The sequence below is a fragment of the Rousettus aegyptiacus genome, unplaced genomic scaffold (assembly GCF_014176215.1).
Source record: "Rousettus aegyptiacus isolate mRouAeg1 unplaced genomic scaffold, mRouAeg1.p scaffold_m13_p_1, whole genome shotgun sequence".
Taxonomy (NCBI): domain Eukaryota; kingdom Metazoa; phylum Chordata; class Mammalia; order Chiroptera; family Pteropodidae; genus Rousettus; species Rousettus aegyptiacus.
In genome coordinates this window covers 65517489-65543028 of record NW_023416284.1, presented here as the reverse complement: position 1 = coordinate 65543028, position 25540 = coordinate 65517489, and the positions used below count along the sequence as shown (strand labels likewise).

The 25540-nt window shown below is 43.2% G+C and overlaps 1 protein-coding gene across 8 annotated transcripts in view; it reads left to right on the top strand.

Annotated features, from left to right (window-relative positions):
- BCAR3 (BCAR3 adaptor protein, NSP family member) overlaps positions 1-22675 on the top strand; it is a 184072-nt gene extending 161397 nt beyond the window's left edge. For 7 of the 8 annotated variants that reach the window (XM_016134229.2, XM_036236555.1, XM_036236562.1 and 4 more), the window contains 6 exons: positions 1007-1662; positions 6611-6726; positions 11108-11279; positions 14268-14379; positions 19313-19525; positions 22048-22675. In XM_016134229.2, coding sequence (XP_015989715.2) covers positions 1007-1662; positions 6611-6726; positions 11108-11279; positions 14268-14379; positions 19313-19525; positions 22048-22226 — 1448 coding nt within the window. In that variant the 3' untranslated portion in view covers positions 22227-22675. The remainder of the gene's footprint in view (positions 1-1006; positions 1663-6610; positions 6727-11107; positions 11280-14267; positions 14380-19312; positions 19526-22047) is intronic. The other variant, XM_036236579.1, reaches the window with a different exon arrangement.
- Positions 22676-25540: the final 2865 nt, after the last annotated feature.

Sequence of the window (25540 nt, the reverse complement as noted above, 5' to 3'; positions counted from 1 at the left end):
CTTTTCGAGGCTGAGGAAACTGAGGCACAGAGGTTAAGTAACTTGTCCAGAGTCATCTATCAGGTAAGCGGCTAAGCCAGCATTTGAACTCAGGTTTTCTGATTCTAAGCCCATTTGCTAACTAGTGGTCTTCATGACAAATGAATGTACCCCCGTAGTCCGCTCCCAAGGCAGAAGGTGGGTAGGGGGATCCTTGAGCTCCCGGTGAAACAGCTGTCCAGAGACCCCTCTTCCTCTCCATTCTCCTGTGGGATATAGAGAAACCAAGTAGGCGATTCCATTGGTTCCCGTGGGAATGTTATTTATTATTGTTTACAGCTGACCCTCCTCGGCACTACAATGTGATTTTCCTGATGCCCCTTAAACTACTTCTCTAAGGGCTATCTCAGCATCTTTCTCTCCCTCCCTAATGTGTCTCTAGCTCTTCCTTAAAGCTGGCTGGGATCCACCCTGGCTTAGAGAGTGACTCGGGGACCTTTATGTGATGTGGCTAAAGATTTCTGTTTCTTAGGGCAAGATTAGGTCACTCACTGCTAAGGGCTATCTCAGCATCTTTCTCTCCCTCCCTAATGTGTCTCTAGCTCTTCCTTAAAGCTGGCTGGGATCCACCCTGGCTTAGAGAGTGACTCGGGGACCTTTATGTGATGTGGCTAAAGATTTCTGTTTCTTAGGGCAAGATTAGGTCACTCACTGCCCTCTACATTTAGTGTATTCCTCCGTTCTGACTGTCCTCACCTTCTGTGGCCATAAAATGACATTGCAGCCCAGCCGTCAGAAGTTCCTGGGATTTAAATTCCCCCAGAACTGTGGGGTGGGGCCAATTTAGCCTTCAAAATGCTCTATTCTTTTTTAGATTGGGCATGGGGCAGACACACTAAATTATCTTTTGAGGGTAAAAATTGAAATCCAAGGGCATGAGTTAAGGGGTAGGGTGCTGTCACCTAGTTTTTCTTGTTTTGTGGTCTCCACTCAGCTGAGCTTTTTCTGACTTTCTCATTCTCCACAGGCTGTAAACTGGCCCCACAATCCCCGGGTGCAGACATAGGCCCCTGCCCAAACTCACCCGTTTTCAGGACGGGCAGTGAGCCCACCCTGAGCCCAGCGGTGGTTCGGAGAGTCTCCTCAGACACTAGGGCAGGGGAGGCACTTCGGGGCTCCGACAGCCAGTTGTGCCCCAAGCCACCCCCCAAGCCCTGCAAGGCACCCCTCCTCAAGGCTCCACCATATCCACCCACCTGTCTCAACTCGGAGGCCAACTACTGCGAACTGAACCCAGCCTTTGCCACAGGCTGTGACAGGGGAGCAAGGCTGCCCTTCTGTGCTCAGGACAGCTACGTGGAGCTGCTGACAGCCAAGCAGAACAGGGCGCCGGGCCCCCGGAACTCTGGCACCAACTATTTGATTCTTGAAGATGATGACAGGGCAAGGCCTTGGGAGCCACCGGGCGCAGCGCAGGTGGACAAGGGGCAGGAGGACGAGGTCAAATTTGTGATGCCCCTTCTGGAGACGACCTCCTCGTTCAGGCCCAACGACTTCGAGTCGAAGCTCCTTCCTCCTGAGAACAAGCCCCTGGAAACAGCAATGCTAAAGCGTGCCAAAGAACTCTTCACCAGCAACGACCCCAAGGTCATCGCCCAGCACATGCTGAGCGTGGACTGCAAGGTAGGTGCCTGGGTGGGCGGGGCTTTGTGCTGTGGCTTTCGGAAGTTTGGGAGAGAGGGATCAGGCTGCACCTCACTGTGCCTTGCCCTTTGAGTGCTTTGCTCATAGGAAAAGTCAGAAGTTAACCCGAGCTTGGGGATTGATTTAAGGGGTGGGAACCCTAGGCCGGGACAACCTTTGCCTAGGGAGGAAGCTTGTAAAGTTCACCTTGAACAGAGGGATGGCAGGCTGCTGCCCCGAGGGCCATGCCGCCCTCCCCACCACCCCACTCCCGCTGATTTTAAAATTCTCCCCTGGCCTCAACTCTGTCAGAACCGGTAAAGTCAAGTTGAAAGGAAAGTAGATTGTAGATGAAAATGTAGTTTCTGGAGTAGCAGAGCCTTGGTAATGTGTGCATGTGTATATGACATGCACACACACACATATACACAGTATATATTTATTATTATTATTGAATGGTATTTAAGATAAACATGTTAAAAATTAACTTGATTTCTTATACTACTGGCTCAATTTAGAAAAATTGTAAAATACAGATTAAGAGAAAAAAATTTAGATCACACAAAATCGGGTTTCCTGGTAATCACCATTGCTAACATTTCCTCTGCATATAGAGGCATGTAAATGATTGCATGCAGATCTGTTTAACACGAAAATGGCACCATCTGCACACACTATTCCAAACCCTGAATCTGTCATCAAACAACATATCATGACTAGTCATGTGACTAAATATATGTTTATATCATCATCATTTCTGATAGGAAGTGTTTCCTTTAGTTAGGGGTGGCTTCTTCTGTTCATAGGCAGCCTCATTCTTCAGAAAGAGATTTCTAAAAGGCAGGTGCCTCAGGCTGGGGCGAGCCCAGCCCACTCCTCAGCATTAGAGGCAGAGCCCTGCGTTTAGCCACAGCTGAGGCCGTTGTGAGGTTTAAAGCTCTTTTTCATTGGTAGCTCTGTGAAGTCAATTAGCTTCAAAGGTCAGGGCTTACTTAGGAACTGAGTTTTCCTAAATGAATTTCCTGGGTCATGAATCATGGTAGGAAATCTAGTCTCTGAGCACCCCGCAGGGAGTTCTCCAGTTGATCAAGGGCTCACGTAGGGGCAGGAAGCCTCCCAGACAGTCCTAAGGAACATTAGTCATTGTTGACTGTTCTGAGGGGGAGGGAACCTTCCTGAAAACACGACTGAGGGGTCACGCAGATGACCTCATTGATAGAGCAGAAAGTGGTCCTTGGGTGTGGGGGGAGGCAGGGAGGGACACTGGGTCGGCCCCGAGAAGACAGCCAGGAAGGGGGCTGCCCCGGAAGAGCAGGGCTGTTCCCGTGGCCGGCTGAGTGTCTTTGGGCAGTGCTCCCAAGTGGTCAGACAATTTGTCGTGTTAAACTCTAACTCACTTTACCTCCAGGTAAACTGGTTTGGGCAGTATGAGGATTTAGGATTCCTCTTCTAGTAAGTAACTCATGCCCGGCGCTAGATCTGAGAGCAGAACCATGCCTCCGGGCCCGGAGCCTGGCATGAGCCTGTCTGGGTTCTCCGTAGAGGAAGCTCCTTGTGGGAACATGGCTCTGGATTCACAGAACAGCCTAGTTCCCCAGGGGCCATGAACCCTTCTTCCTTGTGGCCTCTGGCCGGGCTTGGTGGTAGTGTAGGAGGTGAGATGCCTGAGCACTCTTCGCAGGAGGATCTGGAACCTTCGCACACTGCCTTGGCAGCCTTGATACTAGAGCCCGACCGAGTCTGTTCTCAGCAGAAGGAGCATGCAGCCTGCCCTCTTTCTCGTTCTCTTTCTCTCTGCATTTTGTCCTCCTGGTGGGGCCCCACTCCCATTTGGTTTTAGGCACCCCTGGAAGAGGGGCTGGACAGAGGCCCCAGGGCAAAGACTGGAGCAGGAACCAGCCGGCCTCTGCCTGCCCCCAGGCCCGAAGGGCAGAGCTGTTATTCTTCCTCCCTCCCAAGTCCACTGCCATTTCCTTATCTTCCTGGAACCACTGACTTCAGGTCTTTGCCAACAGACCAGGCCCAACCAGTGAGTCTGAGAGGGAAATAAAACAAGGGCTGTTGTTACCCACTCGAAATACAGTGGCAGCCAGACAGAGCCACCCCAAAGTTAAGAATGGGCACTGGGCAGCATCTGCCACCCCGTACACTGAGCCCAGGGCTGACACCCAGAAGGCCATCAGAACAGTGGGTGATCCCGAGCATCTGTCTCAAGGTTACCTGCCCAGCAGTGCCTGGCTCTAGTCCCGGGGCCAGGGCTGAGGCGGACATCCACTGAAGCATTCCCATCCTGCAAATGGGCACCACCCTGTCCTCACTCACCCAGAGTGCGGCCACTCTCCCTCCCACCCACTTGTCTTCACAGTGGCTAGAAGTAAGGGCTGGTAGTTAAGAGTGCAGCCTCTGTTGATGACCCACCTAAGTCGAACCCCACCTCTACTTGCCTCCCCTGGTCTTTCTCTCCCTATAAAAGGAGGAAAATAATACCAACTACCCTCTATACCATTGCCTGGCCCAGGGTGAGGCTAAGTAAATGTTTATTAGTATTAGGTATTCAGCCTTGATTGAGCACCTACTGAGAGCCCAGCCAGGCCAGTTCATGGTGGAGGAGGCAGGGAAGGACAGTGACACAGGAATTTAGACCACAACCCGGGTGGGAAATGCTCTGTAGGGTTAGGCACAGGAGCTGTGGGGCCTCTGAAGCAGGGTCTGGAATCTGGGGCAGCTAGGCAATCTGGGTGGGGACATCTGAGATGAGTTTTGAAGGCTGAATAGGAGTTGGCCAGATGAAGAATGCAAAAAGCATCTTTTCGGTGGCAGAAAGCACACACACGCAGAGACTCAGATGTCAAAAACCGTGGAGGGGAGGGGTTGGCTTATGGAAGATTCACTCTGTGTGGGCAGTGAGGGTGGGGTGGGGGAGGGCCTGCAGGTCTCCGATATTTTTTAGTCTCTGTCTCCGGGCTCATGCTAGGTTGCTGCCTTCAAAGCAGTTTGCAGCTCAGTGAGGAAGACAAGGACATAGTGCAGATCAGAATCCTCCACTGAGAGCAACGGAGACGGCGAGCGGATCCCGGGAAACTCATCACAGTTTAGAAAGTCCCTTGGCAGCTAGAGGAGCGCCAGGCCAGGCCCCCCGTGAGGGCTCCCCCGCATCACTGCAGCAGCTCCGGAAACAGTGGGATGAGGAGCAGGCAGAGTTTAGAGATCCTGCAGGGCCAGGACAGCTAAGATTAGAAGAGCAGAGGGAGGCTAGAATGCCTCATCATGAGGCACTAATGTCACCGTGTTCTGCCAGGCACAGCTCACAGTAAATGCTCAGGGAGTGTTCATCCCTCCTCTGTATCTGTGAGCTGTGCAGCCCTGGGTGTTCCCAGAGGACCCAGCCCAGGCCTGCAGGTGAGCTTAGGACCACCTGGTCCCTTAGCTCAGCCTTAGGGCAAGTAGGCATCAGCGTCTTTGTGTGAAACCCCATTTACACTGAAGGAAAACATACTGGAGGCTTTTCTCTCAAAGCAGAGCTCACTCTGGATGCTAGATCTTCCAGAACAAAACTGAATCCATGATAAGACTTTGAGTCTTGTTACACACAGTGTGTGTGGACTGGAGGGTGCTCCACAGCTGTGCTGGGTTTGGAGCCTCTGACAGGGCAGCTGTCTAAACAAGCAAGCAAAGTGTGTGTGGCTGTGGTGCACATCTGGGCTGCCTCACCATGGGCCAGGTATAAATCTCTTTCCAGAGATCAGGTCAGAATTCTTCCCCCTTGTACTTGGCCATTGATTCACAACTTGTATTTTCAAATAGCTTTTTGGAATTTTAAGGTCCTTCGATCCTTTGCAAAGTCCTAAAGAAAGGTGAACTTAGCAGTTGTGTTACCGAAGGGGAAACTGAGGGCCAGAGGGCACAGTGTGGATTCTGCATCCTATTCTGGGGTCTGGCCCCTGGATGGCTCATTTCCACAGGCTCGTTTCCCCAGGGCTGAGAGCAGGTCTTTCCTCAACCACAGAAGTTAAGGGTCAGGGTTAATGATATCAGCCTCCAGATGTTTTGGAGGCCTGTTATGAAGACATCTGGACAGTTCCTATGCCCAGAATAATTGTAGTCGAGGACAGCTCCACAGATCGAGGAGAAGAATTGGCCCGTGCCTGCCACGTGTCCAGGCTTGGCGAGACCCGTCGTATTCGCTGGTAGCACTGTCAGTGCATCAGTGAGCTGTGAGGCATCATTAGCCCCGTTTTAAATATGCACTGACGCCATTGTAACATTTCGAGGTAACGTGTAATAACTATAAATGGTCAACTAATAAACTGCGATTACACACCAGAAGGAGAGCTGGCGAGGACAAAGATTTTCTTTAAGGGAAAGCCCTCTGGGGGAGAAGTGGGTGTGTTTGAGACCTGGGGTTTCACATCGCTGTTCACGTTTCTAATGGTTTCCAGACGTATGGTGCATTTACTGAGCCCCAGAGAGGCCTAATTAGAGGAGACAGCAGCCAGCCCTGCCATGAAGCGAGCACTTGAATGGCGAAGCACGCAGCAGAGGAGCTCTTGAACGCAATTTGGCTTTTCCGCTGCAGGCAATCGGTGGGCTCCGCGCTCCCACGGCCCTGCTGCTGGCAGCAGGATCCAGCCCGTGTTAGACAGAAGCTCGAGGAGCTGTAGTTCTCTGGCTGGGCGGGAACACCAAATCTGCAGATTCTGCAGACCAGTTTCGCTGCTTTCCTCCCAGGTTTAATTTTCCAGTGTGTATATTAAAATCCTCCAAATATCATATAAAAACTGTATTATTATTATTTTTTTTCTTTGGATGCTGCTGCTCAAAAAGAACTGCAGCAAGTAAAGTCCATCCACACTGTCCCAGTTCGGGGTATTTCCTTTCACATGCTAAATTCATGTTCACAGCAAGCCCACTTCCGGATCCAGTGTACTTCAACTTGTGTTCTTGACAGGTCGCCAGGATACTTGAAGTCTCCGAAGAGATGAGGAGGAACATGGGCGTGAGCTCAGGCCTGGAACTCATTACCTTGCCTTATGGCCACCAGCTGCGCCTGGACATAATCGAAAGGTGAGCAGTTTCCAGCCCTTTCAACTCCTCCTGGGCTGTCAGAACAGCAGGTTTCAGAGCAGAGAGAGGCACAGCACCAACCGCCCCAAGGGTGTGTGGCCCTGGGCCAACTTGCCCCAAAAGGCTTAGCCAGAGAATTTGTGGAGATGCACAGAGAGACAGCACAGAGGAAGTCAGGGAACAAAGAACACGGTCCTGCCTCTGCTCCAGGAAGGGGCTGGAGGGAAGAACAGATGATTGGCCTGTGTGAGCAGAAGTCGCCCATCTTGCCCACCTGGGGTCAGAGCAGGGGGCGTTGCTGTAGGCAGGCAGAGCATTCGAGCATCTTGCCACAGAAAACCTTGCCTCATCGCGCTGTGGCTCCTTTGTCTTTTGGAGTTCAAGATTGCTTTAGGAATTAAGTGGGAGTTTGTGGGAAAGTTTAGAAAGAACAGAGTCTGAACATTTTCTTTGAGGGGTGGACAGATGGAGGATCAGAGGTCAGAGGATGATGGCACTCGCCCTAGCTGTCTATTAAAACCCATACTCATGAACACTGGATGTTCAGAAATTAGAAAGACAGAAATAATAGCAAGGCACATTTTTAAGAAATCGCTAGACTTGATTCTCTCATTACCGTAGAAGTTGGCCTCTCTGACACACACAGAAAAGACAATTAATTTGGGCAACACTATCTTGTTAAGTTTTCTGTTTTTCCAACCAATTTCCCAGTCGCCATGACACACATGTGGGTTTGAATGGACAGCCAAGGGCCCTGGCTTGTCATGAGAAGAGGGCCGTGATGCTTCAGCGTCCAGGGTCCCGAGTCTTCCCCTGCCCGTGTCTTTCCAAGATGTTCTAGGTCATAGCACCGTCCAGTGCGACTTTCCATGATGGCTGAAAGTAATGGAACCCACTAGCCACACATGGCTGTCGAGGGATGAAATGTTTTATTTTACTGTTTACTATTTTAACAGCCACACTGGATGCCCAGTGGACAGTGTCGTCCTAGGATTTCAGCCCCTAGAAAGTAAACCTGCCTTTCAGGTAGCCTGGGGATCGACATCACTGCTTTCAAGGTTACTTGGCTATAAAGTAGATAAAACGGCTCCAATGCCACACTGTTGCGTCGCACGTAAAATGCCAGAATGCTGAGTGGAAAACGTCTGGGGGCATGAGGTTAGGATGTAGTCCGAGCTGACCATGGTCAGGCATCCTGATTGTTTAAAGCCTTTGAGCAATTATAGGTCCAACTTCTGACTTTTCCTACTCTTCCTGATCAGCCTTTTCTAGATTCTAGCCTGTCTCCAGGTTTCCTCTTCCCTCTCCAAGACCCAGGGACCTGGCTTCTCAGTTCCACTAACTTCCCCTCTTTTGTCGTCTGGGCCCAGTGGTCACCGTGTCAACAGAGATGAGCTGTACCACCAGCTTCCCCATTTCTCATGTTCTACACGTGAGCCCGAAAACTCCCCAAGTTCCAGATCACGTTTTACCAGTGTTGTCAGGTGCGTTGGGCACGTGACACAGGCTGAGGTCGGCAGGCTCAGGGATTCTGTCTAGGCTATGTTCCGACTTCCACTCTTGACTACATGTATTTCCTCTTTTTCCTGATTGCCATTTGCCTGGGATCTCTCTCCTTGTCTTGCTTCCTGTCCAGGACTGACCTGCGGGTCTACCTGTCAGAGCTTCGGGAGTGGTTTTCATTAAAGAAAGGTCAAGGGTATAGAGGTCCTGAAGGGCCAAAAGACACCATTGTCTTGTGTTTGAGAATCAAATACAAAACTACCCTTTATATTTTAATTTACCACCTCACCCATTCCAGGCCTACTGAATAGAGATGTCCTTCATATAATAGTTAGTGCCTCCTGCTGCCAACCACTGCAGCTTCTGCTACGGATGCCAGGCCTAGTTGTCTGTTTGTCTGTCCCACTTGGTATACGCAGGGGGTTTTAGGCAAATGCTGGTTGAACGAATGGTTAGAATTGCCCAATTAATGGCTGATATAATGCAAAGTTGTAAAGAAATAGAAACTATGTCTTTTATTAAGGGCCATTAAAACCGTATTCATTTTTATAAATTATAACACGAGATAAATTAATGTCTCTTAAGTTTCAGTAATGCAATGTAAAATAGCAAAAAATATAAGTTATCTAGGAAGAAGGATTATAATAAAATATGTGGCATTTCTTTGGCCAAAAAAAAATTAGATTGAATGCAACACGAGAAGTTAGTCTACTATTAAACACCTACATGTTCAGCTCAACCTTAGCTAACACTTTGCCAATGGGTAACAGAGCTCTTCAAAAAACAACAGATGATAAAAATAGACTTTAAGTTTATCTTAGGATCCATTAAGAAAGATAAGAAATCGGAAAAAGGGGATAAATAGACAAAGAGGCGGAAACAACCAAGATACAGAGGGAGAGGCGTGTACATAGAGACAATTTTAGTAATAACCGCTATTTGCTAGGTGTCTGCCAGTGCCCGGCACATTATCATCTTTATACGCACCACAGTCTCTGTTTCTCACAACTACCCTTGTTCCCATTTTACAGATGAAGAAATCGAGGAGTAGAGCAGCCAGATAACACCTAAGATCTTACATGCAGATATGTACAAACACACTCAGAGACAGCAGAGCTCATTACTTATTTAACAAACATTAGAGTGTGGACTGAAAAGGGGCCACATATTACACCTGCTAATCTCAGGGGAGGCCCACATGGTGGGCCTTACAAACCCAGAGACCGAAAGTAACCACACAGGGTGGTCTGAACATAAACATTCCTAACTAAAAGCAGGTCATGGTGGGTAGTCACGTTCTAGGCCTGCAGCTTCCTCGACAAAGTCTTTACCTTTGAACTTGTCTGTTGTTTCGTGCCTGCATCTGAGATAACATACCTCGGAAATGTCAGAGTAATTGAAAATTACTTGTCCCCTCCAAGGCGCAACTGCTGGCACCAGAGCACAAGACCACACTGCTGTCTTGTTGCCCACGTACCACCCCATGTGCCGTGATGTTTACTGTCCTGTACCCGTCGACATAAAAGTACACATCTCTCTGTTTTGCTTTTTATCCAATCTCGGCAATTTGTCCACTTTGCTTTCGCACGCCTCCCTAATCTACCACTAATGAATTTCATGTAACCCACCCACCCCCCCTTTGATTCCAGTGTATAACATAAGCTGCAGAACTGCCATTCTCGACAGCATTTTCTCAATCTGTTGAGATTTTGCTTCCCAGCAATTGTTGTCAGTTTGGCTCAAACTCTTATAAGACTTTTTCTTAGGCCGGATATTCTTCCACAACAAGAGAAACTGGTATTGCTAGGCGCTGGACGAATCCTGCCACGCTTTGGCCACGGGAGGGAGAGGGAGACTGACATGTGGGCACACAGAAAAGCGTGGCCACAGAGTGACATCTTTTGCTGAGAACTTTCAGGACAAGGTGGCCCCAGAGTTTCAAAGACATGTATTTTAGTCGCTGTTACTATGAATCAGGGCTTCACTTCCAGCACTTGTACCCCAGCCTGGAAGGAATGCAGTTCAGGCCACTCTGGCCCAAAGCAGCCAACTCCACAGTCCCGATATTCCGAGGGAAGGGGAGGGATGGCCGTGCGTGCTGCCTGCCGCCGGTGAAGGAGGCTGCTCTGCGACCTCATTCATATCAGTCCCATTGTCATGCGGAGAAAAGATCACTCTGTTTCCTGTCCTGGGTCTGTGAGGTTGACCCATGTAGTTTAGGACGAGAAAAAGGAGGATTGTTGGCAGACACAAGGTTTCCATTTTGTTAGAGTCTGACCTTACAGGGACATCCTGCCAGTCGGCTATTCAGTCTTTGTCTACGTCTCCATTCACTTTCTGGCCTCTTGACCAAGCTGCAGACGCGCCATTCTTAGCTCCTCATTCCCTGCTTTGTTCCGATACCCCGGTCGTCTTCCTGGATCAAACATATTCTTTCATTTTTCTGTCCCTTCCATTCCCAGTGCAGGGGGCTCAGTGAAGGCAGCCCAGGGCTTCCCCAAGGAAGGGATTCCCCAGTGTGTTAGGGGGACCTAGTGTCTGCTTGGACATCTCATGGTGGAAGGAAGGTGCAAAGAGCCACATGCACTTCTGAGGAGGTCCTCTTCACGCCCCCAGGCCTAGGGCTGCACACGGCCCTGGGACATCCGTTACTTTTTACTCTGCATAGTGCACTCACTGAGGCCTTGCCCAGGCCCTGCTGTACTCAGCCTGGTCGGAGTATTCTCTCTGTTCACAGGGCAACCAAACTGATCTACCAGCACATCTCAGGGCAAGAGCAGCAAATGGGGCAAAGCCAGTCCTTTCCCTGGCCTGTTTGGTTTCATTTCCTCCTAGTCCTGTTGGCCCTGGGCCTGACCACTGATCTCTTCTCTCTCAGACACAGCACAATGGCCATCGGCATTGCAGTGGACATTCTGGGCTGCACGGGCACTTTGGAGGACCGAGCGGCCACCCTCAATAGGATCATCCAGGTGGCAGTAGAACTGAAAGACTCCATGGGGGACCTCTATGCGTTCTCAGCCATCATGAAAGCCCTGGAAATGCCACAGGTAAACCTCCACTTGCTCTGTGCGGTGGTGTGGGCCTGTGTGTACTTTATGCTCTCAAAGTGGTCTGCACACCTATGCTTAGCAAGTCATGGACTGTCTTAGTCAATCTCTAAAGGTACATTGAATCTTAGCGAAAGCTGCGTTGACCTTAGTGGGCAACCAAGAGAAGTATACAACGTATTTTGGCTGTTTTAAAAAACAATAGGTCATTGCTGACAGCCTGCACTTTCTCTTTGATGTACAATAAGGGTCATCCTCAAAACAATGTTCCCAAAGAACCAGTAAGGATGATATACATGTGGTATAAGACACTGCTTCCGTTTGAGGTGTACGGGCAGTTTGGGGTATTGCCTGGGAAACTAAGCCATTTGTAGAGCTCACTTCTGAGAATTCCTAGAGTGGTTTATCTCAAAGAATGTTCCTCGGGTCACCTAAAACAACCCCTCCTATTTAAAAAATTCAGATAATTCAGATTCCTGAAGCATCAGCCATATAACCCCCAATTAGAGTTTCTGAAATCGGGCACTTTGAATATATCTGCTTCGACAGGCTGTTTTCCCACTTTCAATGTCAACACTGAAAACCTGTACTTGAGATCAGATGGACCTCATAGAGGAAAGTGGCCCTGTTTGCTTCATTGCTCGGATGCAGTTTTCCCACTTCTGTTCTGCTGGCCCCCAGGTGCTGGTTTTCATTACAGTTCTGCAAACCTGATCTGTAACCAGTAATATCAGAACCACCCGTCATCAAGTTTGGCTTTTTCGTAGCCAGAGACTGTCTCGGAAATCCTGCCGAGTGCTCACTGAAAATCCAACCTTGCCACTGGGAAAGAGAGCTACAGTCACATGTCCTGCAAGTCAGGGTATGTTAGGAACATAATTTTCTTGCATTAAAGTAAGGTCACCTTAAAAACAAGAGGTCGAACACCTTAATTCCTTCACCAGGAACATTTGGGGTGGGAGGTGGTCAATTCTAATTACAACATTCCAAGAGTTTTCAAAATTCTTTAGATGCACTGGAATTGAGTAGGACCAATACTTGAAATAAGTGAATTCGGCCATATTTTCATGATGTACTGCCTTCTGTACATTTTTCACTCAAGTGTTTTTAATTTGCATTAGATTTATTTCCTCTTATCCAAAACTGCCTGTAATTTTGAGGGCTGAGTCAAGCAGCTGGGCTGCGGGTGTAGGCCTTCAGCCCAGAGCTTCCTCTGAGAGTGGTAAAGGGGATGTTTTCTGGCATTCTGTGGTTATGGTCCATGACATCAAACTCAGCGGTTGGGGATTTACCCCAAAATATGCTAACATGTCCTTGTAGGCAGCTCTCTCCCCTCCGGCACCGTCAGACTCTTCCCTTCTAGAGCGCCTCAGCAATGAGAGGACACAGTCCTCCAGGGTGTTCAGAGCCCTGGGGTGAGCCAGGGGACTGTTTAGGGAAGGAAGTGGCAGACCCAGGGAAAACCCCTGAGGAGTCACGTCATTTCTGTGTGTCGCCACCCAAACCTGCCTGTATACTACAGCCACACATACCGCTTTCTCTTCTCAGCCTCTCATCTCTCGTATCGAGAGAGCATCCAGGAGATGGGTTTAACCAAGAGAAAGGGCTTCTTTCAGAAAAGTGGGTGCTTCAAGGAGGGGGAAGAAAAGGAGGAGGAATGTGAGAAGAGAGGGCGGCACGGTGGGTGGCCAGAGGGAGCCGAGCCCACAGCCTTTCCTTCCCAGTGAACCTGTTGGTGCTGATCCCTTCTCACCTTTCACATGGGATACACAGAGAGCTCCTGGAGGCCAGTGAAATGGATCTCAGCTCTGCCATTTACCAGCTGTGAAACCTTGAGCAAGTTACCTCATCACTTCTGTTTCCTAGTCTGTAAAACGAGGCCAATACCTACCTCCTAGGGCACCATGAGGATTAAATGAAATTCTTCAAATCCCTGACACAGAGTTGGCTCTCGTTTAGTGCCCTTCCTCCCTTCTTTGTTTCATGTAGAAAACCTCCGATAATTAGGCTTGCTGGTTTTATGGTGTGAGTGGGAGACTATTTATCTTAGGGCAGAGTCAGTGGCATATGTTGACTAAAGTATTCCAAAAGAAAGAAAGAAATGAGTTGTGGCATCATACGACCTGGGCAATCTTCCGTGTGTCTCAGACATTACTACTTACGAGTAAGATAAAAAGTTATACCTCATACTCCTACATCCTTTCATCAGAATAACCTCCATGGAGGACAGCTGGCAACTCCTCTCAAAACTTAAAACATATGTACTCTTTGACTCATTTGTTCCACTTCTGAGGAAATTTATTCTCCAGATATTTTCACACATGTACACATTTGCAAAATCTTTACAAGCTAATTTTGGAATAAAAAAGTATATTTAATAGTCTTATCTATTTTATTTTATTTTTATTTTTTAGGCAAGGCAACCCTTGGTTGACCTTACAGATTGCAAGAACCTTGTCAGCTTACATTCCCTTATTTTCTTTTTTACACCTACGGCACCTGTTTTTCCTAGGTGGGCTCCCATTTTCAAGTACTAACCAGGTACTTAGCTTCCGAGAGCAGATGGGATCAGGCTTATTCAGGGTAGCATGGCCATAGACTAACATTCTTATATATAGAAGACTGGCTAAAGTATGGTTTATCTTTAAAGTGGAATATTATTCAGACGTTTAATAAAATAAGGCTGTTCTATCCTGTTTTATAAGTATCTATTTAAGAATGATTTCCAAGCAAGAAATAGAAAAACACGTGTCATATGACATGCATTTATTACAAGGGGAGTGTGTCTGTGTGTGTGTGTGTGTTCCTGGATAGGCCAGTACAGCAGTGTCGAATAAAGTGCAGGTGACGGATTGCCTTTTCTCTGTACGCTCCTTTCAATTGCTTTGACTTTTTCACCACGTGCATCTAACATCTATTTCAAAACTTAAGCAAAAGTAATTTTAACACAAGCCTTTTCCAAAATGACAACACCTTTCTTTCTTCCAGATTTCAAGGTTAGAAAAAACGTGGACTGCCCTGCGGCACCAGTACACCCAAACGGCCATCCTCTACGAGAAACAGCTAAAGCCATTCAGCAAAATCTTGCATGAAGGCAGAGGTGAGTGCAGGGTCAGCAAAGCCAGCCTGGTGGTTGCCCTGTTGTATCTGCTGGTTTGATTAAAGCATTTAGCAGGGCATATTATGAGGCCCTGAGTTATCTGCAGGATTGTTGATGGGTCAATCAAGGTTTTTATCAGACGACACCATCGCTTGTAGGAGGTCTGAAGTCGCTAAAAGACACAAGCTGCCAGCCACCTCATTCTGTGGTTAACTTTTTTTTTTAATCGAGGTATAATTGATATTATATTAGTTTCAGGTGTACAGTGTACAATTTGATAATTGTATGTATTGCAAATATCACTACAGTAAGTCTAGTTAACATCAGTCACCATGCATAGTTACAAAAAAAATTATGAGACTTTCAAGATCCACTCCCCTAGCTACTTTCAAATATGCAGAAATATTAATTATAGTCACCATGCTGTATATTACATCCCATGATTTATTCATTTTATCACTGGAATTTTGTACCTTTTGATCCCCCTTCACCCCCACCTCAGACAACAACCAATCTTCTTCTCTGTGTCAATGAGTTCAGGGGTTTTGTTTTGTTTTTATCTGGATTCCACATGTAAGTGAAAGCGTACATGACTGTCTGACTTGTTTCACTTAGCATAATGCCCTCAAGGTCCATCCACGTTATCACAAATGGCAGATATCATTCTTTCTTATAGTTAAATAATTTTCCATTGTGTATACATACATCTTTATCCATTCATCTACTGATAGACATTTAGGTTGTTTCCATGTTTTGGCTGCCGTGAACATGGAGGTGCATATATCTTTTCGAGCTAGTGTTTTTGTTTTCTTTGGATAAATACCCAGGAGTGGAATTGCTAGATCATGTGGTAGTTTTGTTTTTAGTTTTTCAAGAAACCCCCATATTGTTTTCCATAGTGGCTGCACCAATTTACATTCCTACCAACAGTGCACAAAGGTTCCATTTTCTCCACATCTTCACTGACACATGTTATTTATCTTTTCGATAAGAACCATTTTAACAGGTGTGAGGTGATATCTCTTGTGGTTTTAACTAGCATTTCCATGAAGACTACTGATTTTAAGCATCTTTTCATGTACCTGATGGTCATCTGTATGTCTTCTGTGGAAAAATGTCTATTCATATCCTCTGCCCATTTTTTAATCAGATTGTTTTTCTTTGCTATTGAGTTCTATGAGTTGTATTTTTTGGATATTAACCCCTCATCAAATATGATTTGCAAATACTTCCTCTCATTCAGTACTTTGACTTTTCATTGCATTGATAGTTTTCTTTGCTGTGCAGAACCTTTTTAGTTTGCTATAGTCCCGTTTATTTTTGCTTTCGTCGCTTGTGCTTTTGGTGTCATATTCAAAAAAAATCATCACCAAGACCAATGTCAAGGAGCTTACTTATCACCTGTGTTTTTTTCTAGGAGTTTTATGGTTTCAGGTCTTATATTCAAGTCTTTAATCCAGTTTGAATTAATTCGTGTATGGTATGAGTGGTATGGTATAGGTTCCATTCCGTTCTTTTATATGTCACTGTCCAGTTTTCCTAACACTGTTATCGAAGACTGCCCTTTTCCTATTTCATATATATTGGCTCATTTGTCATAAATTGATTGATCATATATGCCTTAATTTCTGGGCTCTCTTTCTGTTCCATTAATCTATGTGCCTGTTTTGAATGCCAATGCCATACTTTTATTATTATTATGACTACTATAGCTTTGTAATATAGTTTGAAATCAGGGAGTGTGATGCTTCCATCTTTACTTTGGCTCTTTGGGGTTTTTTTGTGGTTTCATACAAATTTTAGGATTGTTTGTTCTATTTCTGTAAAAAGTACAATTGGGAATTTTATAAGGATTACATTGAATATGTAGTTTACTTTGGGTAGTAGGGACATTTTAGCAATATTAATTCTTCTAATCTATAAGCATGTAATCTTTTCCATTTATTTGTGTCTTCAGTTTCTTGCATCAATGTCATATAGTTTTCAGAGTATATGTCTTTCACCTCTTTGGTTAAATTTATTCCTAGGCATTTTACTATTTTTGAGGCAATTATAAATGGGATCACTTACTTAATTTCTCTGACACTTCATTATTAATGTATAAAAATGCAACCAATTTCTGAATGTTAATTTTATATCCTGCAACTTTACTGAATTCATTTATTTGTTTCAATAGTTTTCTGGTGGAGTGTCTAGGATTTACTATATGTAGTAATCTGTCATCTGCAAATAGTCAGTTTTACTTCATCCTTTCCTATTTGGGTACATTTTGTTTCTTTTTCTGGCTAATTGTTCTGGCTACAACTTCCAATATTATGTTGAATAAAAGTGGCAAGAGTAGGCATCTTGTCCTTTTCCTTATCTTTCCTTATCTTAAAGGAAAAACTTTCAATTTTTCGCCATTAAGTTGTGGGCTTGTATATGGCATTTATTATGTTGAGGTACTTTCCCTCTATGCCCACATTGTTGAGCGTTTTTATCATAAATAAATGTTGAATTTTGTCAAATGCCTTTTTTACATTTATTGAGATAATCATTTTATTCTTCATTTTGTTAAGGTGGGATATCATATCAATTGATTTGCAGGTGCTAAACCATCCTTGCGCCCCTGGAATAAATCCCACTTCATCGTGGCAGAGGATCTTTTTAACGTATTATGTTGATTGCTAGTATTTTGAGGATTTTTGCATCTGTGTTCATCAGGGATATTAGCTTGTAATTTTCTTTTCTTGAGGCATCCGTCTGGCTTTGGTATCAGGGTAATCCTGGCCTCATAAAATGTATTTGAAAGTGTTCCCTCTTATTTTTTTTTAGAAGAGTTTGAAAAGGATTGGTATTAATTTTTCTTTGAATGGTTGATAGAATTCACCAGTGAAACCATGTGTTCCTAGACTGTTTTTGATTACAGATTCAATCTCCTTACTTGTAACTGGTCTGTTCAGATTTTCTATTTCTTCGTTAATCACATTATAAAAGCAATTAACCAACTGCCTTTATATTTACCTTTATCAGTGAGATTTATACTTTTATGTTTTCTTATTACTAATTAGTGCCCTTTCTTTTCAGCTTAAAGAACTCCCATAACATTTATTGTAAGATCAGTTTAGTGGTGAACTTTTTTAGCTTTTGTCTGTCTAGAAAACTGGCTCTCCAATTCTGAATAACTTGGATGGATAGAGTTTTCTTGGTTGGAAGCTTTAGCACTTTGAATATATCATGCCACTCCCTCTGGCCTGCAAAATTTCTGCTAAGAATCTACTGATAGTCTTATGGGGGTTCCCATGTATGCTATAAGCTTTTCTTTTTCAGAATGTTAGATTTATTTATTCTGCATTTTACCACCTTATATTTTTTTATTTTTCAATTACAGCTGACATACAATATTATTTTAGTTGAAATACAGATATGTCGTTTTTCTCTTGCTGCTTTTAAGATTCTTTCCTGTCTTTAACTTATGACATTTCAATTATGTGTCTTGGTGGTCTTTTTGGATTCACCTTTTTTGGAAGTATCTAGGCTTCCTGTATCTGGATGTATGTTTCTTTGCCCAAGTTATGGAAGTTTTTGCCCATTATTTCTTCAAAAATTTTTCTGCTCTTTTTCTTCTGGGACCCCTATAATGCAAATGTTAGTTGCTTGGTGTTGTCCCGTAAGTCCCTTAAACTCTTCTCTTTTTTTCTTTCTTCTTGCTGCTCTTATTATGTGAGTTCCATTGCCCAGTCCTCAGGTTCCTTGATCCTTTCCTCTGGACCACAGCTGGGGGAGAGAACAAAGGTAGTGCCCCCCCTCTGAAGTCTCTGCAAAGGATTATAGTAAACCCTTAGATGTATATTTAATTAGAAACCTACCTCTCAGGCTGCAGTTATGATAAGCTAATAAAGGCAACTATTTGCCTCTTGCTGTGTCCTGGCCGGGGGCCGGGGGGGCGGGGGTAGCCATTTAAGCTCTTTCTCTATTGGTTATAGTCCTGTGGGGCCCATGGGCATAATAAGCCCTACTGGCCACCAGCATCAGGCAATGTAGAAGTGTCCTCTGTCAGCAGCCACAAAAATTGGGGTTACCACACAACGGCTTAAGCTCCTTTCTAGAAGATACCAGTGAGCTGGAGAAAGGCAGAGGGAGAGTATATAGGTGGTGCCCACAGAAAAAAAGAATAAATGGCAGGGAAGCCTAGCATCAAACAGAAAGAGAGCACCCACCAGCTAAAGTAAGAGTGTGTGTGTGTGTGTGTGTGTGTGTGTGTGTGTGTGTGTGTGTGTGTGTGTGAGAGAGAGAGAGAGAGAGAGAGAGAGAGAGAGAGAGAGAGAGAGAGAGAGAGAACGGTGCCAGCTAGTTAGCATGCTCCTAGATGTGTGCTAAACTAGATAACTACCCCGCAGGCCAATACTTTAAGATTAGCATCTTAGCCTCATTCACATGAAGTATGGGAACATATCAATCTTCACTGAGTTCTGGGGCAGGTGAATCCAAGCATGTGAACCCTTTGAGCTGTTTCTTAATCATTATAGCCTTGAAGATCTTGTGGACTTGAGCCTCGTTGGTTTTTTAAAGCTAGTTGCTTTGGGGGCTTGTCTCTTGGGCACAGGTCTCAGCAGTTGGAGTTCAAACCCTTTTCTCCTCAGGGAGCAGCTCTTGATTTTGAGTTCCATCCAGACTGTCGGTTGCTGCACTGGGACTGGAGTTTATGGTGAAACTGTATCTCAGCCTCGCCTACCTGCTTTGATGTGAACCTTCTGTCATTGGCCCAATGCATAGCAGTTGCTGAGACAGCTTTCAGGTTTTTCAGAGGAATTTGTTCCATATTTAGCTGCAGATTCAGTGTGCCCACGGGAAGAGGTGAGCCTAGGATGTTGCTACATTGCCATCTCGAACTGGAACTCCTTGTGCTTAACTTTGAAAAAACATATGGAAAACTTTACTCCTTGTTTTTCAGAGTCCACGTGTGTTCCCCCAAACAACGTATCAGTCCCACTGCTGATGCCTCTTGTAACCTTAATGGAGCGCCAGGCTGTCACTTTTGAAGGAACTGACATGTGGGAAAAAAATGATGAAAGCTGTGAGATTATGATGAACCATTTGGTAAAAGCCCGACTCATGGCAGAATCTGCAGACAGTTACCGGATGAACGCTGAGAGGATCCTGGAAGGTAAGAGCTGTTTTTTTGTAAGCTGCTGTCTACATAGTAATTGGAATGAAGGAATGAAATAGCATGGCTGTTCTCAATTAGAAAAAGACCAATAGGAAAGATCAATGGGAATTTCTTATAATTGTCATTACTTCCTCTTAATTCCTGAATGACTCAAGTATCCTGTTTCGCTCTGTTGTGTCATTGGTATGGATGTCTTGCATTAGTACTTCTAACAGTCGCTATTAGAAAACATTATGGGCCAACATGAGGAGTTGGAGTACTATTTGACTTGATCAGCATTCCTATTCCCAGTCACTCTGAGAAATGAGCTCTCCTGCTCTTAGCATCAGAGGGTCCAACACAAGCAAAGGCACTGAAAGAGCTTGGAGGAAATTACAAACCACAAGTACTTTGGATCAGTATGTCTTAAGGAATAGCCAACTAGCCGAAGGAGGTGGATATACATGGGAAGGCCTTGCCACGTAGGACTGTGGCTGAGAGCCAGTGAAGGGTTTTAAACATGAGTGGGTGTCATCACATGGTCAGATTTATATTTTAAATCTGGCATCTCTGTGGAGAAAGGGTGGATGGGTGAAGGTTTGTAGGCAGAAAGACCAGTTAGGAAGCAAGTGAAAGAATGAGGACTTTCTTTACCAAGGCAGTTATCAGGAATGAATGTTTTCCTCACAAAACAATTTTTAAAATTCTTCAAGGGCACACCGTTTGATCCACAAGGTTAAGAACTATATGGAGCAGGAGAGGCCTATTATTTCCTCCCAAAGCAAAGCTGTTGCTTCAGAACCAGAATTTAGGACCTAACAGTTGGCACTGCATCTCCTGCAGGTGTAAGCATCACATACCTGCTTCATTTTTTTTCCTTTCAGAAAGTTCTCCAAGGTTAGCAATGTAGAACTCAAACAATAAAAGCAGTTAATTCATCAGATATTAGAGTGCCTGCTTGTAGATTAGAACCACATGCCTGTATGACTCTGTCTAGAGGTTCTCCCCTTTTTAATAGAGTTTGAAAGAGCATCCTTGGCCTTAAGTAGACCAGATATTCTCTTATACAAGCGTTGAGAAGCAGGCCCACACAAAGGGCCATCAGTTGATTTTTGACAAAAGTGTCAAGGTAATTCATTGGATGAAGTATACTCTCCCTTTCAGCAAATGGTGCTGGAACTACTGAATATCATATGCAAAAAATAATCTTATACCATACACAATAATGCAAAGTGGATCACAGAACCAAAAGAAAAGAATAAATATAAAGCTACTATAAGAAAACATAGGAGAGATTTGTGCCCTGGGTTTAGGCGAAGATTTCTTAGAACAAAAAGCATGAATCATAACAGAAAACATTGGTGAAATTTTGCTCTTCAAACACCACCACTAAGAAAGTGAAAAGGCAAGGCACAGACTAAAAGTAAATATTTGCAAATATATATCTGATGAAGGACTTCTATCTTGAATGTATAAAGAACTGTTAGAACTCAGTGAGATTTGAATAGACACCACACAAGTGAAGACATAGTAATGACAAATAACTATGTGGAAAGATGTTCAAATATTAGTCATTATGAAAATGTAAATTTAAGCTACGACATACTACCACACACTACCTAGAATGACGATACTGAGTTAGCAACATGTGAAAAAAATAGAATCTTCATGTTATTGATAAGAATATAAAATGGTTGAGCCATTTCAGAAAAGTTTGATAGTTTCTTTAAAATTAAACATACAATTAATGGTCCAGTCCAGTAATTCCACTCCTAAAGAAATGAAAATGTGTGTCCACACAAAGATGTATATACACAAATGTTCACAACATTCATACTAGCCAGAAATTAGAAAAACACAAATGTCCATCTAACTGAATTCTACTCAGCAATAAAAAGGAATTATTGACAACATGCAACAATATGGAATAATCTATAAAACATCATGCTAAGTGAAAGAAGCCCAACACAAAAAAGTCCATATGTAATTCCATTTATTTTGAATTTCTAGAAAAGGCAAAACAGCAACAGCAGATAAGTGGTTGGCTGGGGTAGGAAAAGGATTGACTACAAAGGGATACTAGAGAACTTTCTAGGGTGACGGAAGTGTTCTAAAACTGCTGGTGAATGTTGTGCAGCTATAAATTTGCTATTATAAATCAAGTTGTGTGGCTAAACTGGGTGAATCATGGCATGTAAGTCATATATCAGTAAAGTTGTGTAAAAAAAAAAAACCAACGTACTTTGAACACTCCTTACAGCACCACAACCCACAGTGGCTTATGCTCATAAATTTTATTCTATCATGTTTTGGTGAGCTTGTTATTCCTTTTCTGAAGGTGCTCGGGTCCTTGAGAGTGGAACTCTGCCCTTCCTTATATAGAGCAGATCCTACATTTTTCCTCAGGGGCATTTTTTTTTTAAGTACTGATAGAAATGAATTTTATTTGGATCCTACTTGAAACAAGCAAGTTTTTAGTCTCTTTCCAACACTATGTTTTAAGCAGAACTGAAATAATGTTTTTGTTTTGTTTCTATTAGGTTTTCAACCAGATGAAGAAATGAGTGAAATCTTCAAGACCGAATTTCAAATGCGGTTGCTGTGGGGCAGCAAAGGTGCACAAGTCAATCAGACAGAGAGATATGAGAAATTCAACCAGATTCTTACTGCGCTCTCACGTAAATTGGAACCTCCTCCTGTGAAGCAGGCAGAGCTTTGATCTCTCTCCAGAGGTCCTTAGGGTATTATTTCAAGCTTCTTCAGTTTCTTCTTTGGGAAAGCTTATCATTTGATAAAGTAATAATGTGTGAATCTGATAACATACAAACTTTTAGTATCCATAGGATATTAAACATGTAAATTGCACAGAGCACATGTATTTATGAATTGTTTAAAATTACTACTGATTTTTAAATGAATAATTTATTATTAAGGTAACTGTTGCTAATATTGATCAGCAGATTTAAGAAAAGACCTAGCTCTGTTGACCCGTTGCTTTCTATTACCAAGGTATTTGACCATTTTAGTTTTAATTCCATGTCAGAAAAGTGTAAATAGAAAAGAGCTTAAAAGCATGAAACATCTCAGAAGGTATCAGTTGTATGATATTCTTTATAAATGAAAAATGTAAATAGTCATATGAAAATACATCTTTTTGTGAAACAATTGCATCCAGTCTCTTTACTATTGAACAACTATGATAGTGCAATAAATTCTACCTCCTACATTTCTGGGGCTCCCTCTATCATAGCTGCTATATCCTGATGATAAACAAAAATTAAGAAGAGTGGAATGGAAAATTTAAGGTTTCTGTCTTAAGAGACTGAGTGAATAGTGATACAAAGTAGAGCTGGCTCTAGAATAGTTAGGTTCAAGTCAAGCTGTGTGACTTGGGACAAGTTAATCTCATCAAGTCTCGTGCATGGTGCAAAGTGAGCACCCAGATATTAGTATAGTTCATGACATCACATGTTTCAAAATAATCAACTTCTGTCTTTTCCTTTAGCCAATGAGTATGAGTTTTTGACTTTACTAAGAGGATACTTTCTAGTTTATCAGTAGCCCTCTTGGTATTTTCTATTGTAGAAATTTTGGAATACAAGATTTTAAAATAAAATAAATTTTACATCATTCTGCCACCAATTGTCAAACACTTACCAATTTGCGTTTTCTCTCTTCAAAATTTTGGGACCATAGAAAATAGCTTTATATCCAACTTTTCTTAAACAAGTTGTGGACTTCTCCATTATGCTAAATAGCCTTTGAAAAATATAGTTAATTTGTTACAGAAGTTACACTATAACTTAATCATTACCCTGTTAATGGTCATCTTAAATTACCTACTAGATCTAAGTATGAGCCTCTCATTATAGTCAATGGAAATATTAGTTTGAAATCCTAGACTGTTTTCATTCATGTGGTCTAAAATCATGAAGCCCCTCTCCCATTTTTTAAAAAGAAGGCAACAATCACACTGTTTATTTGCTGGGGGCGTGGGGGAAGCACACTTCTACTTCTGGCAATATGGGGTTTAGATGCCTTTAGAAAGCCCTCTCTAATTAAATCAATAAGTTTTACTAAACATATCTTTGAATGCTCTGTTAATCTTGACAGAATGAAAGGGAAATCTCCAAAGAACAATTCTTCCCTCCTACTTCACCCACCAAGAGAAACAGCAAATTTAAATCAACTCTGTAAGAGAACTTAAAAACCTGAGTGGCCTTAGAAGTAAATCTAACATCAACTCAGCAAATGGGAGAAAGTGTCTTGGAGGAGCTAAACATGAACTGCCTCCATTAGTAGAGATCTTTACAGGGTCCCTGTTAATAAGCTGGAAAAATATCCAACTGCCAGCAAAGAGAGGTTACCAGGAACCAGACTTCTCTTTAACACATAACTACAAGAAGAAAAATAATTGTAATGATGGTCTTTGGTAAAGATTAGCAACTACAAGCCTGTCTTCAAATAGGTCTAGAGTAAAATTTAAAAAACCCAAAATCAAGAAATTGATTTACAATGGTCCAGGGTGGTAGCATCCCTTGGACCTGGCAGACATAAACCCATTCTCTCAGAAGGAAAGCATCCAGTATTCCCACACACATACATATTCAATTCAATATATAGTATATATGTGTATGTGTATATACATACATATATACATATAATACACACACACACACACACACACACACACACACACACACATAAACACAAGCAGAGGCAATGCCATTATAAATGCTGGGGAAAAATTTAGAACCCAAATACCTTTAGATACTGGAATTCTATTATGAATGCAAAGAAATCATATACGGATATATATAAAGAAAAAAATAAACAGGAAATGAATATTAAAAAATAATTATGTTTTAAAAGCAACTAAATAGAACCTTTAGAAATGTATAATGAAACTAAAACCTCAATAGATGCTAACATTAAACAGAAAATTAGATCCACCTGAAGCTTTAATAAACTTACTATATAAGGCCACTGCACTAAGATGGGGAGACATAGCAACTCTACTTAATATATAGAAACAAACATAGGGAGTCAGCCAAAGTGGGGAGTCAAAGAAACAAGTCCCAAATGAAAAAAAAAAAAAAAAACAGAACAAAGCTCCAGAAAAAGAACAAAATGGAGACAAGCAATCTACCAAATACAGGGTTCAAAACACTGGTTACAGGGATACTCAATGAATTTAAGGGAAGAGCAGATGACCTCTGTGAGAACTTAAGAAAGGGATGAAAAACATGAAAATGGAGAGTAAACAAAGAACCACTCAGAAATGAAGACTACAATAACGAATGAAGAATACCTTAGGAGGAATCAATAGATTAGATGAAGGAAAGGATTGAATCAGTGACTTGGAAGATAAGGTAGCAGAAAACATCCAATCAGACCAGCAACAAGATAAATGGATTAAAAACAATGAGAATAGTTTAAGGATATTCTAGGACAACATCAAGTGTACCAACATTCACAATATAGGGATACCAGAAAAAAAGAAAGAGCAATGAATTGAAAACCTATTTCAAGAAATAATGTCAGAAAACTTTCTCCTAACCTGGTTAAAGAAATAGACACATGAGCCCAGGAAGCACAGAGTTCCAAACAAGATGAACCTAAACAGGTCCATACAAAGATATATCATAATTAAAATGTCAAAGGTTAAAGGCAAAGAGAATCTTAAAAGCAGCAAGAGAAAAGCAATTAGTTACCTACAAGAGAGCTCCCATAAGAGTGTCAGCCGATTTCTCAACAGAAACTTTGCAGGCCCGAAGGGGTTGGCATGAAATATTTAAACGATGAAAACAAGGACCAACGACCAAGATTACTCTACCCAGCAAAGCTAAATCTAGAATTGAAGGAAAAATAAAGATCTTCCCAGACAAGAAAAAGCTTTAAAAAAGTAATCAACACCAAATCAGCATTATAGGAAACATTGCAGCAACTTCTTTAAGAAAATATTAAAAATATGAATAATCAAATGGCAATTAATTACATATCTACCTATTATTTTAAATGTAAATGGGTTAA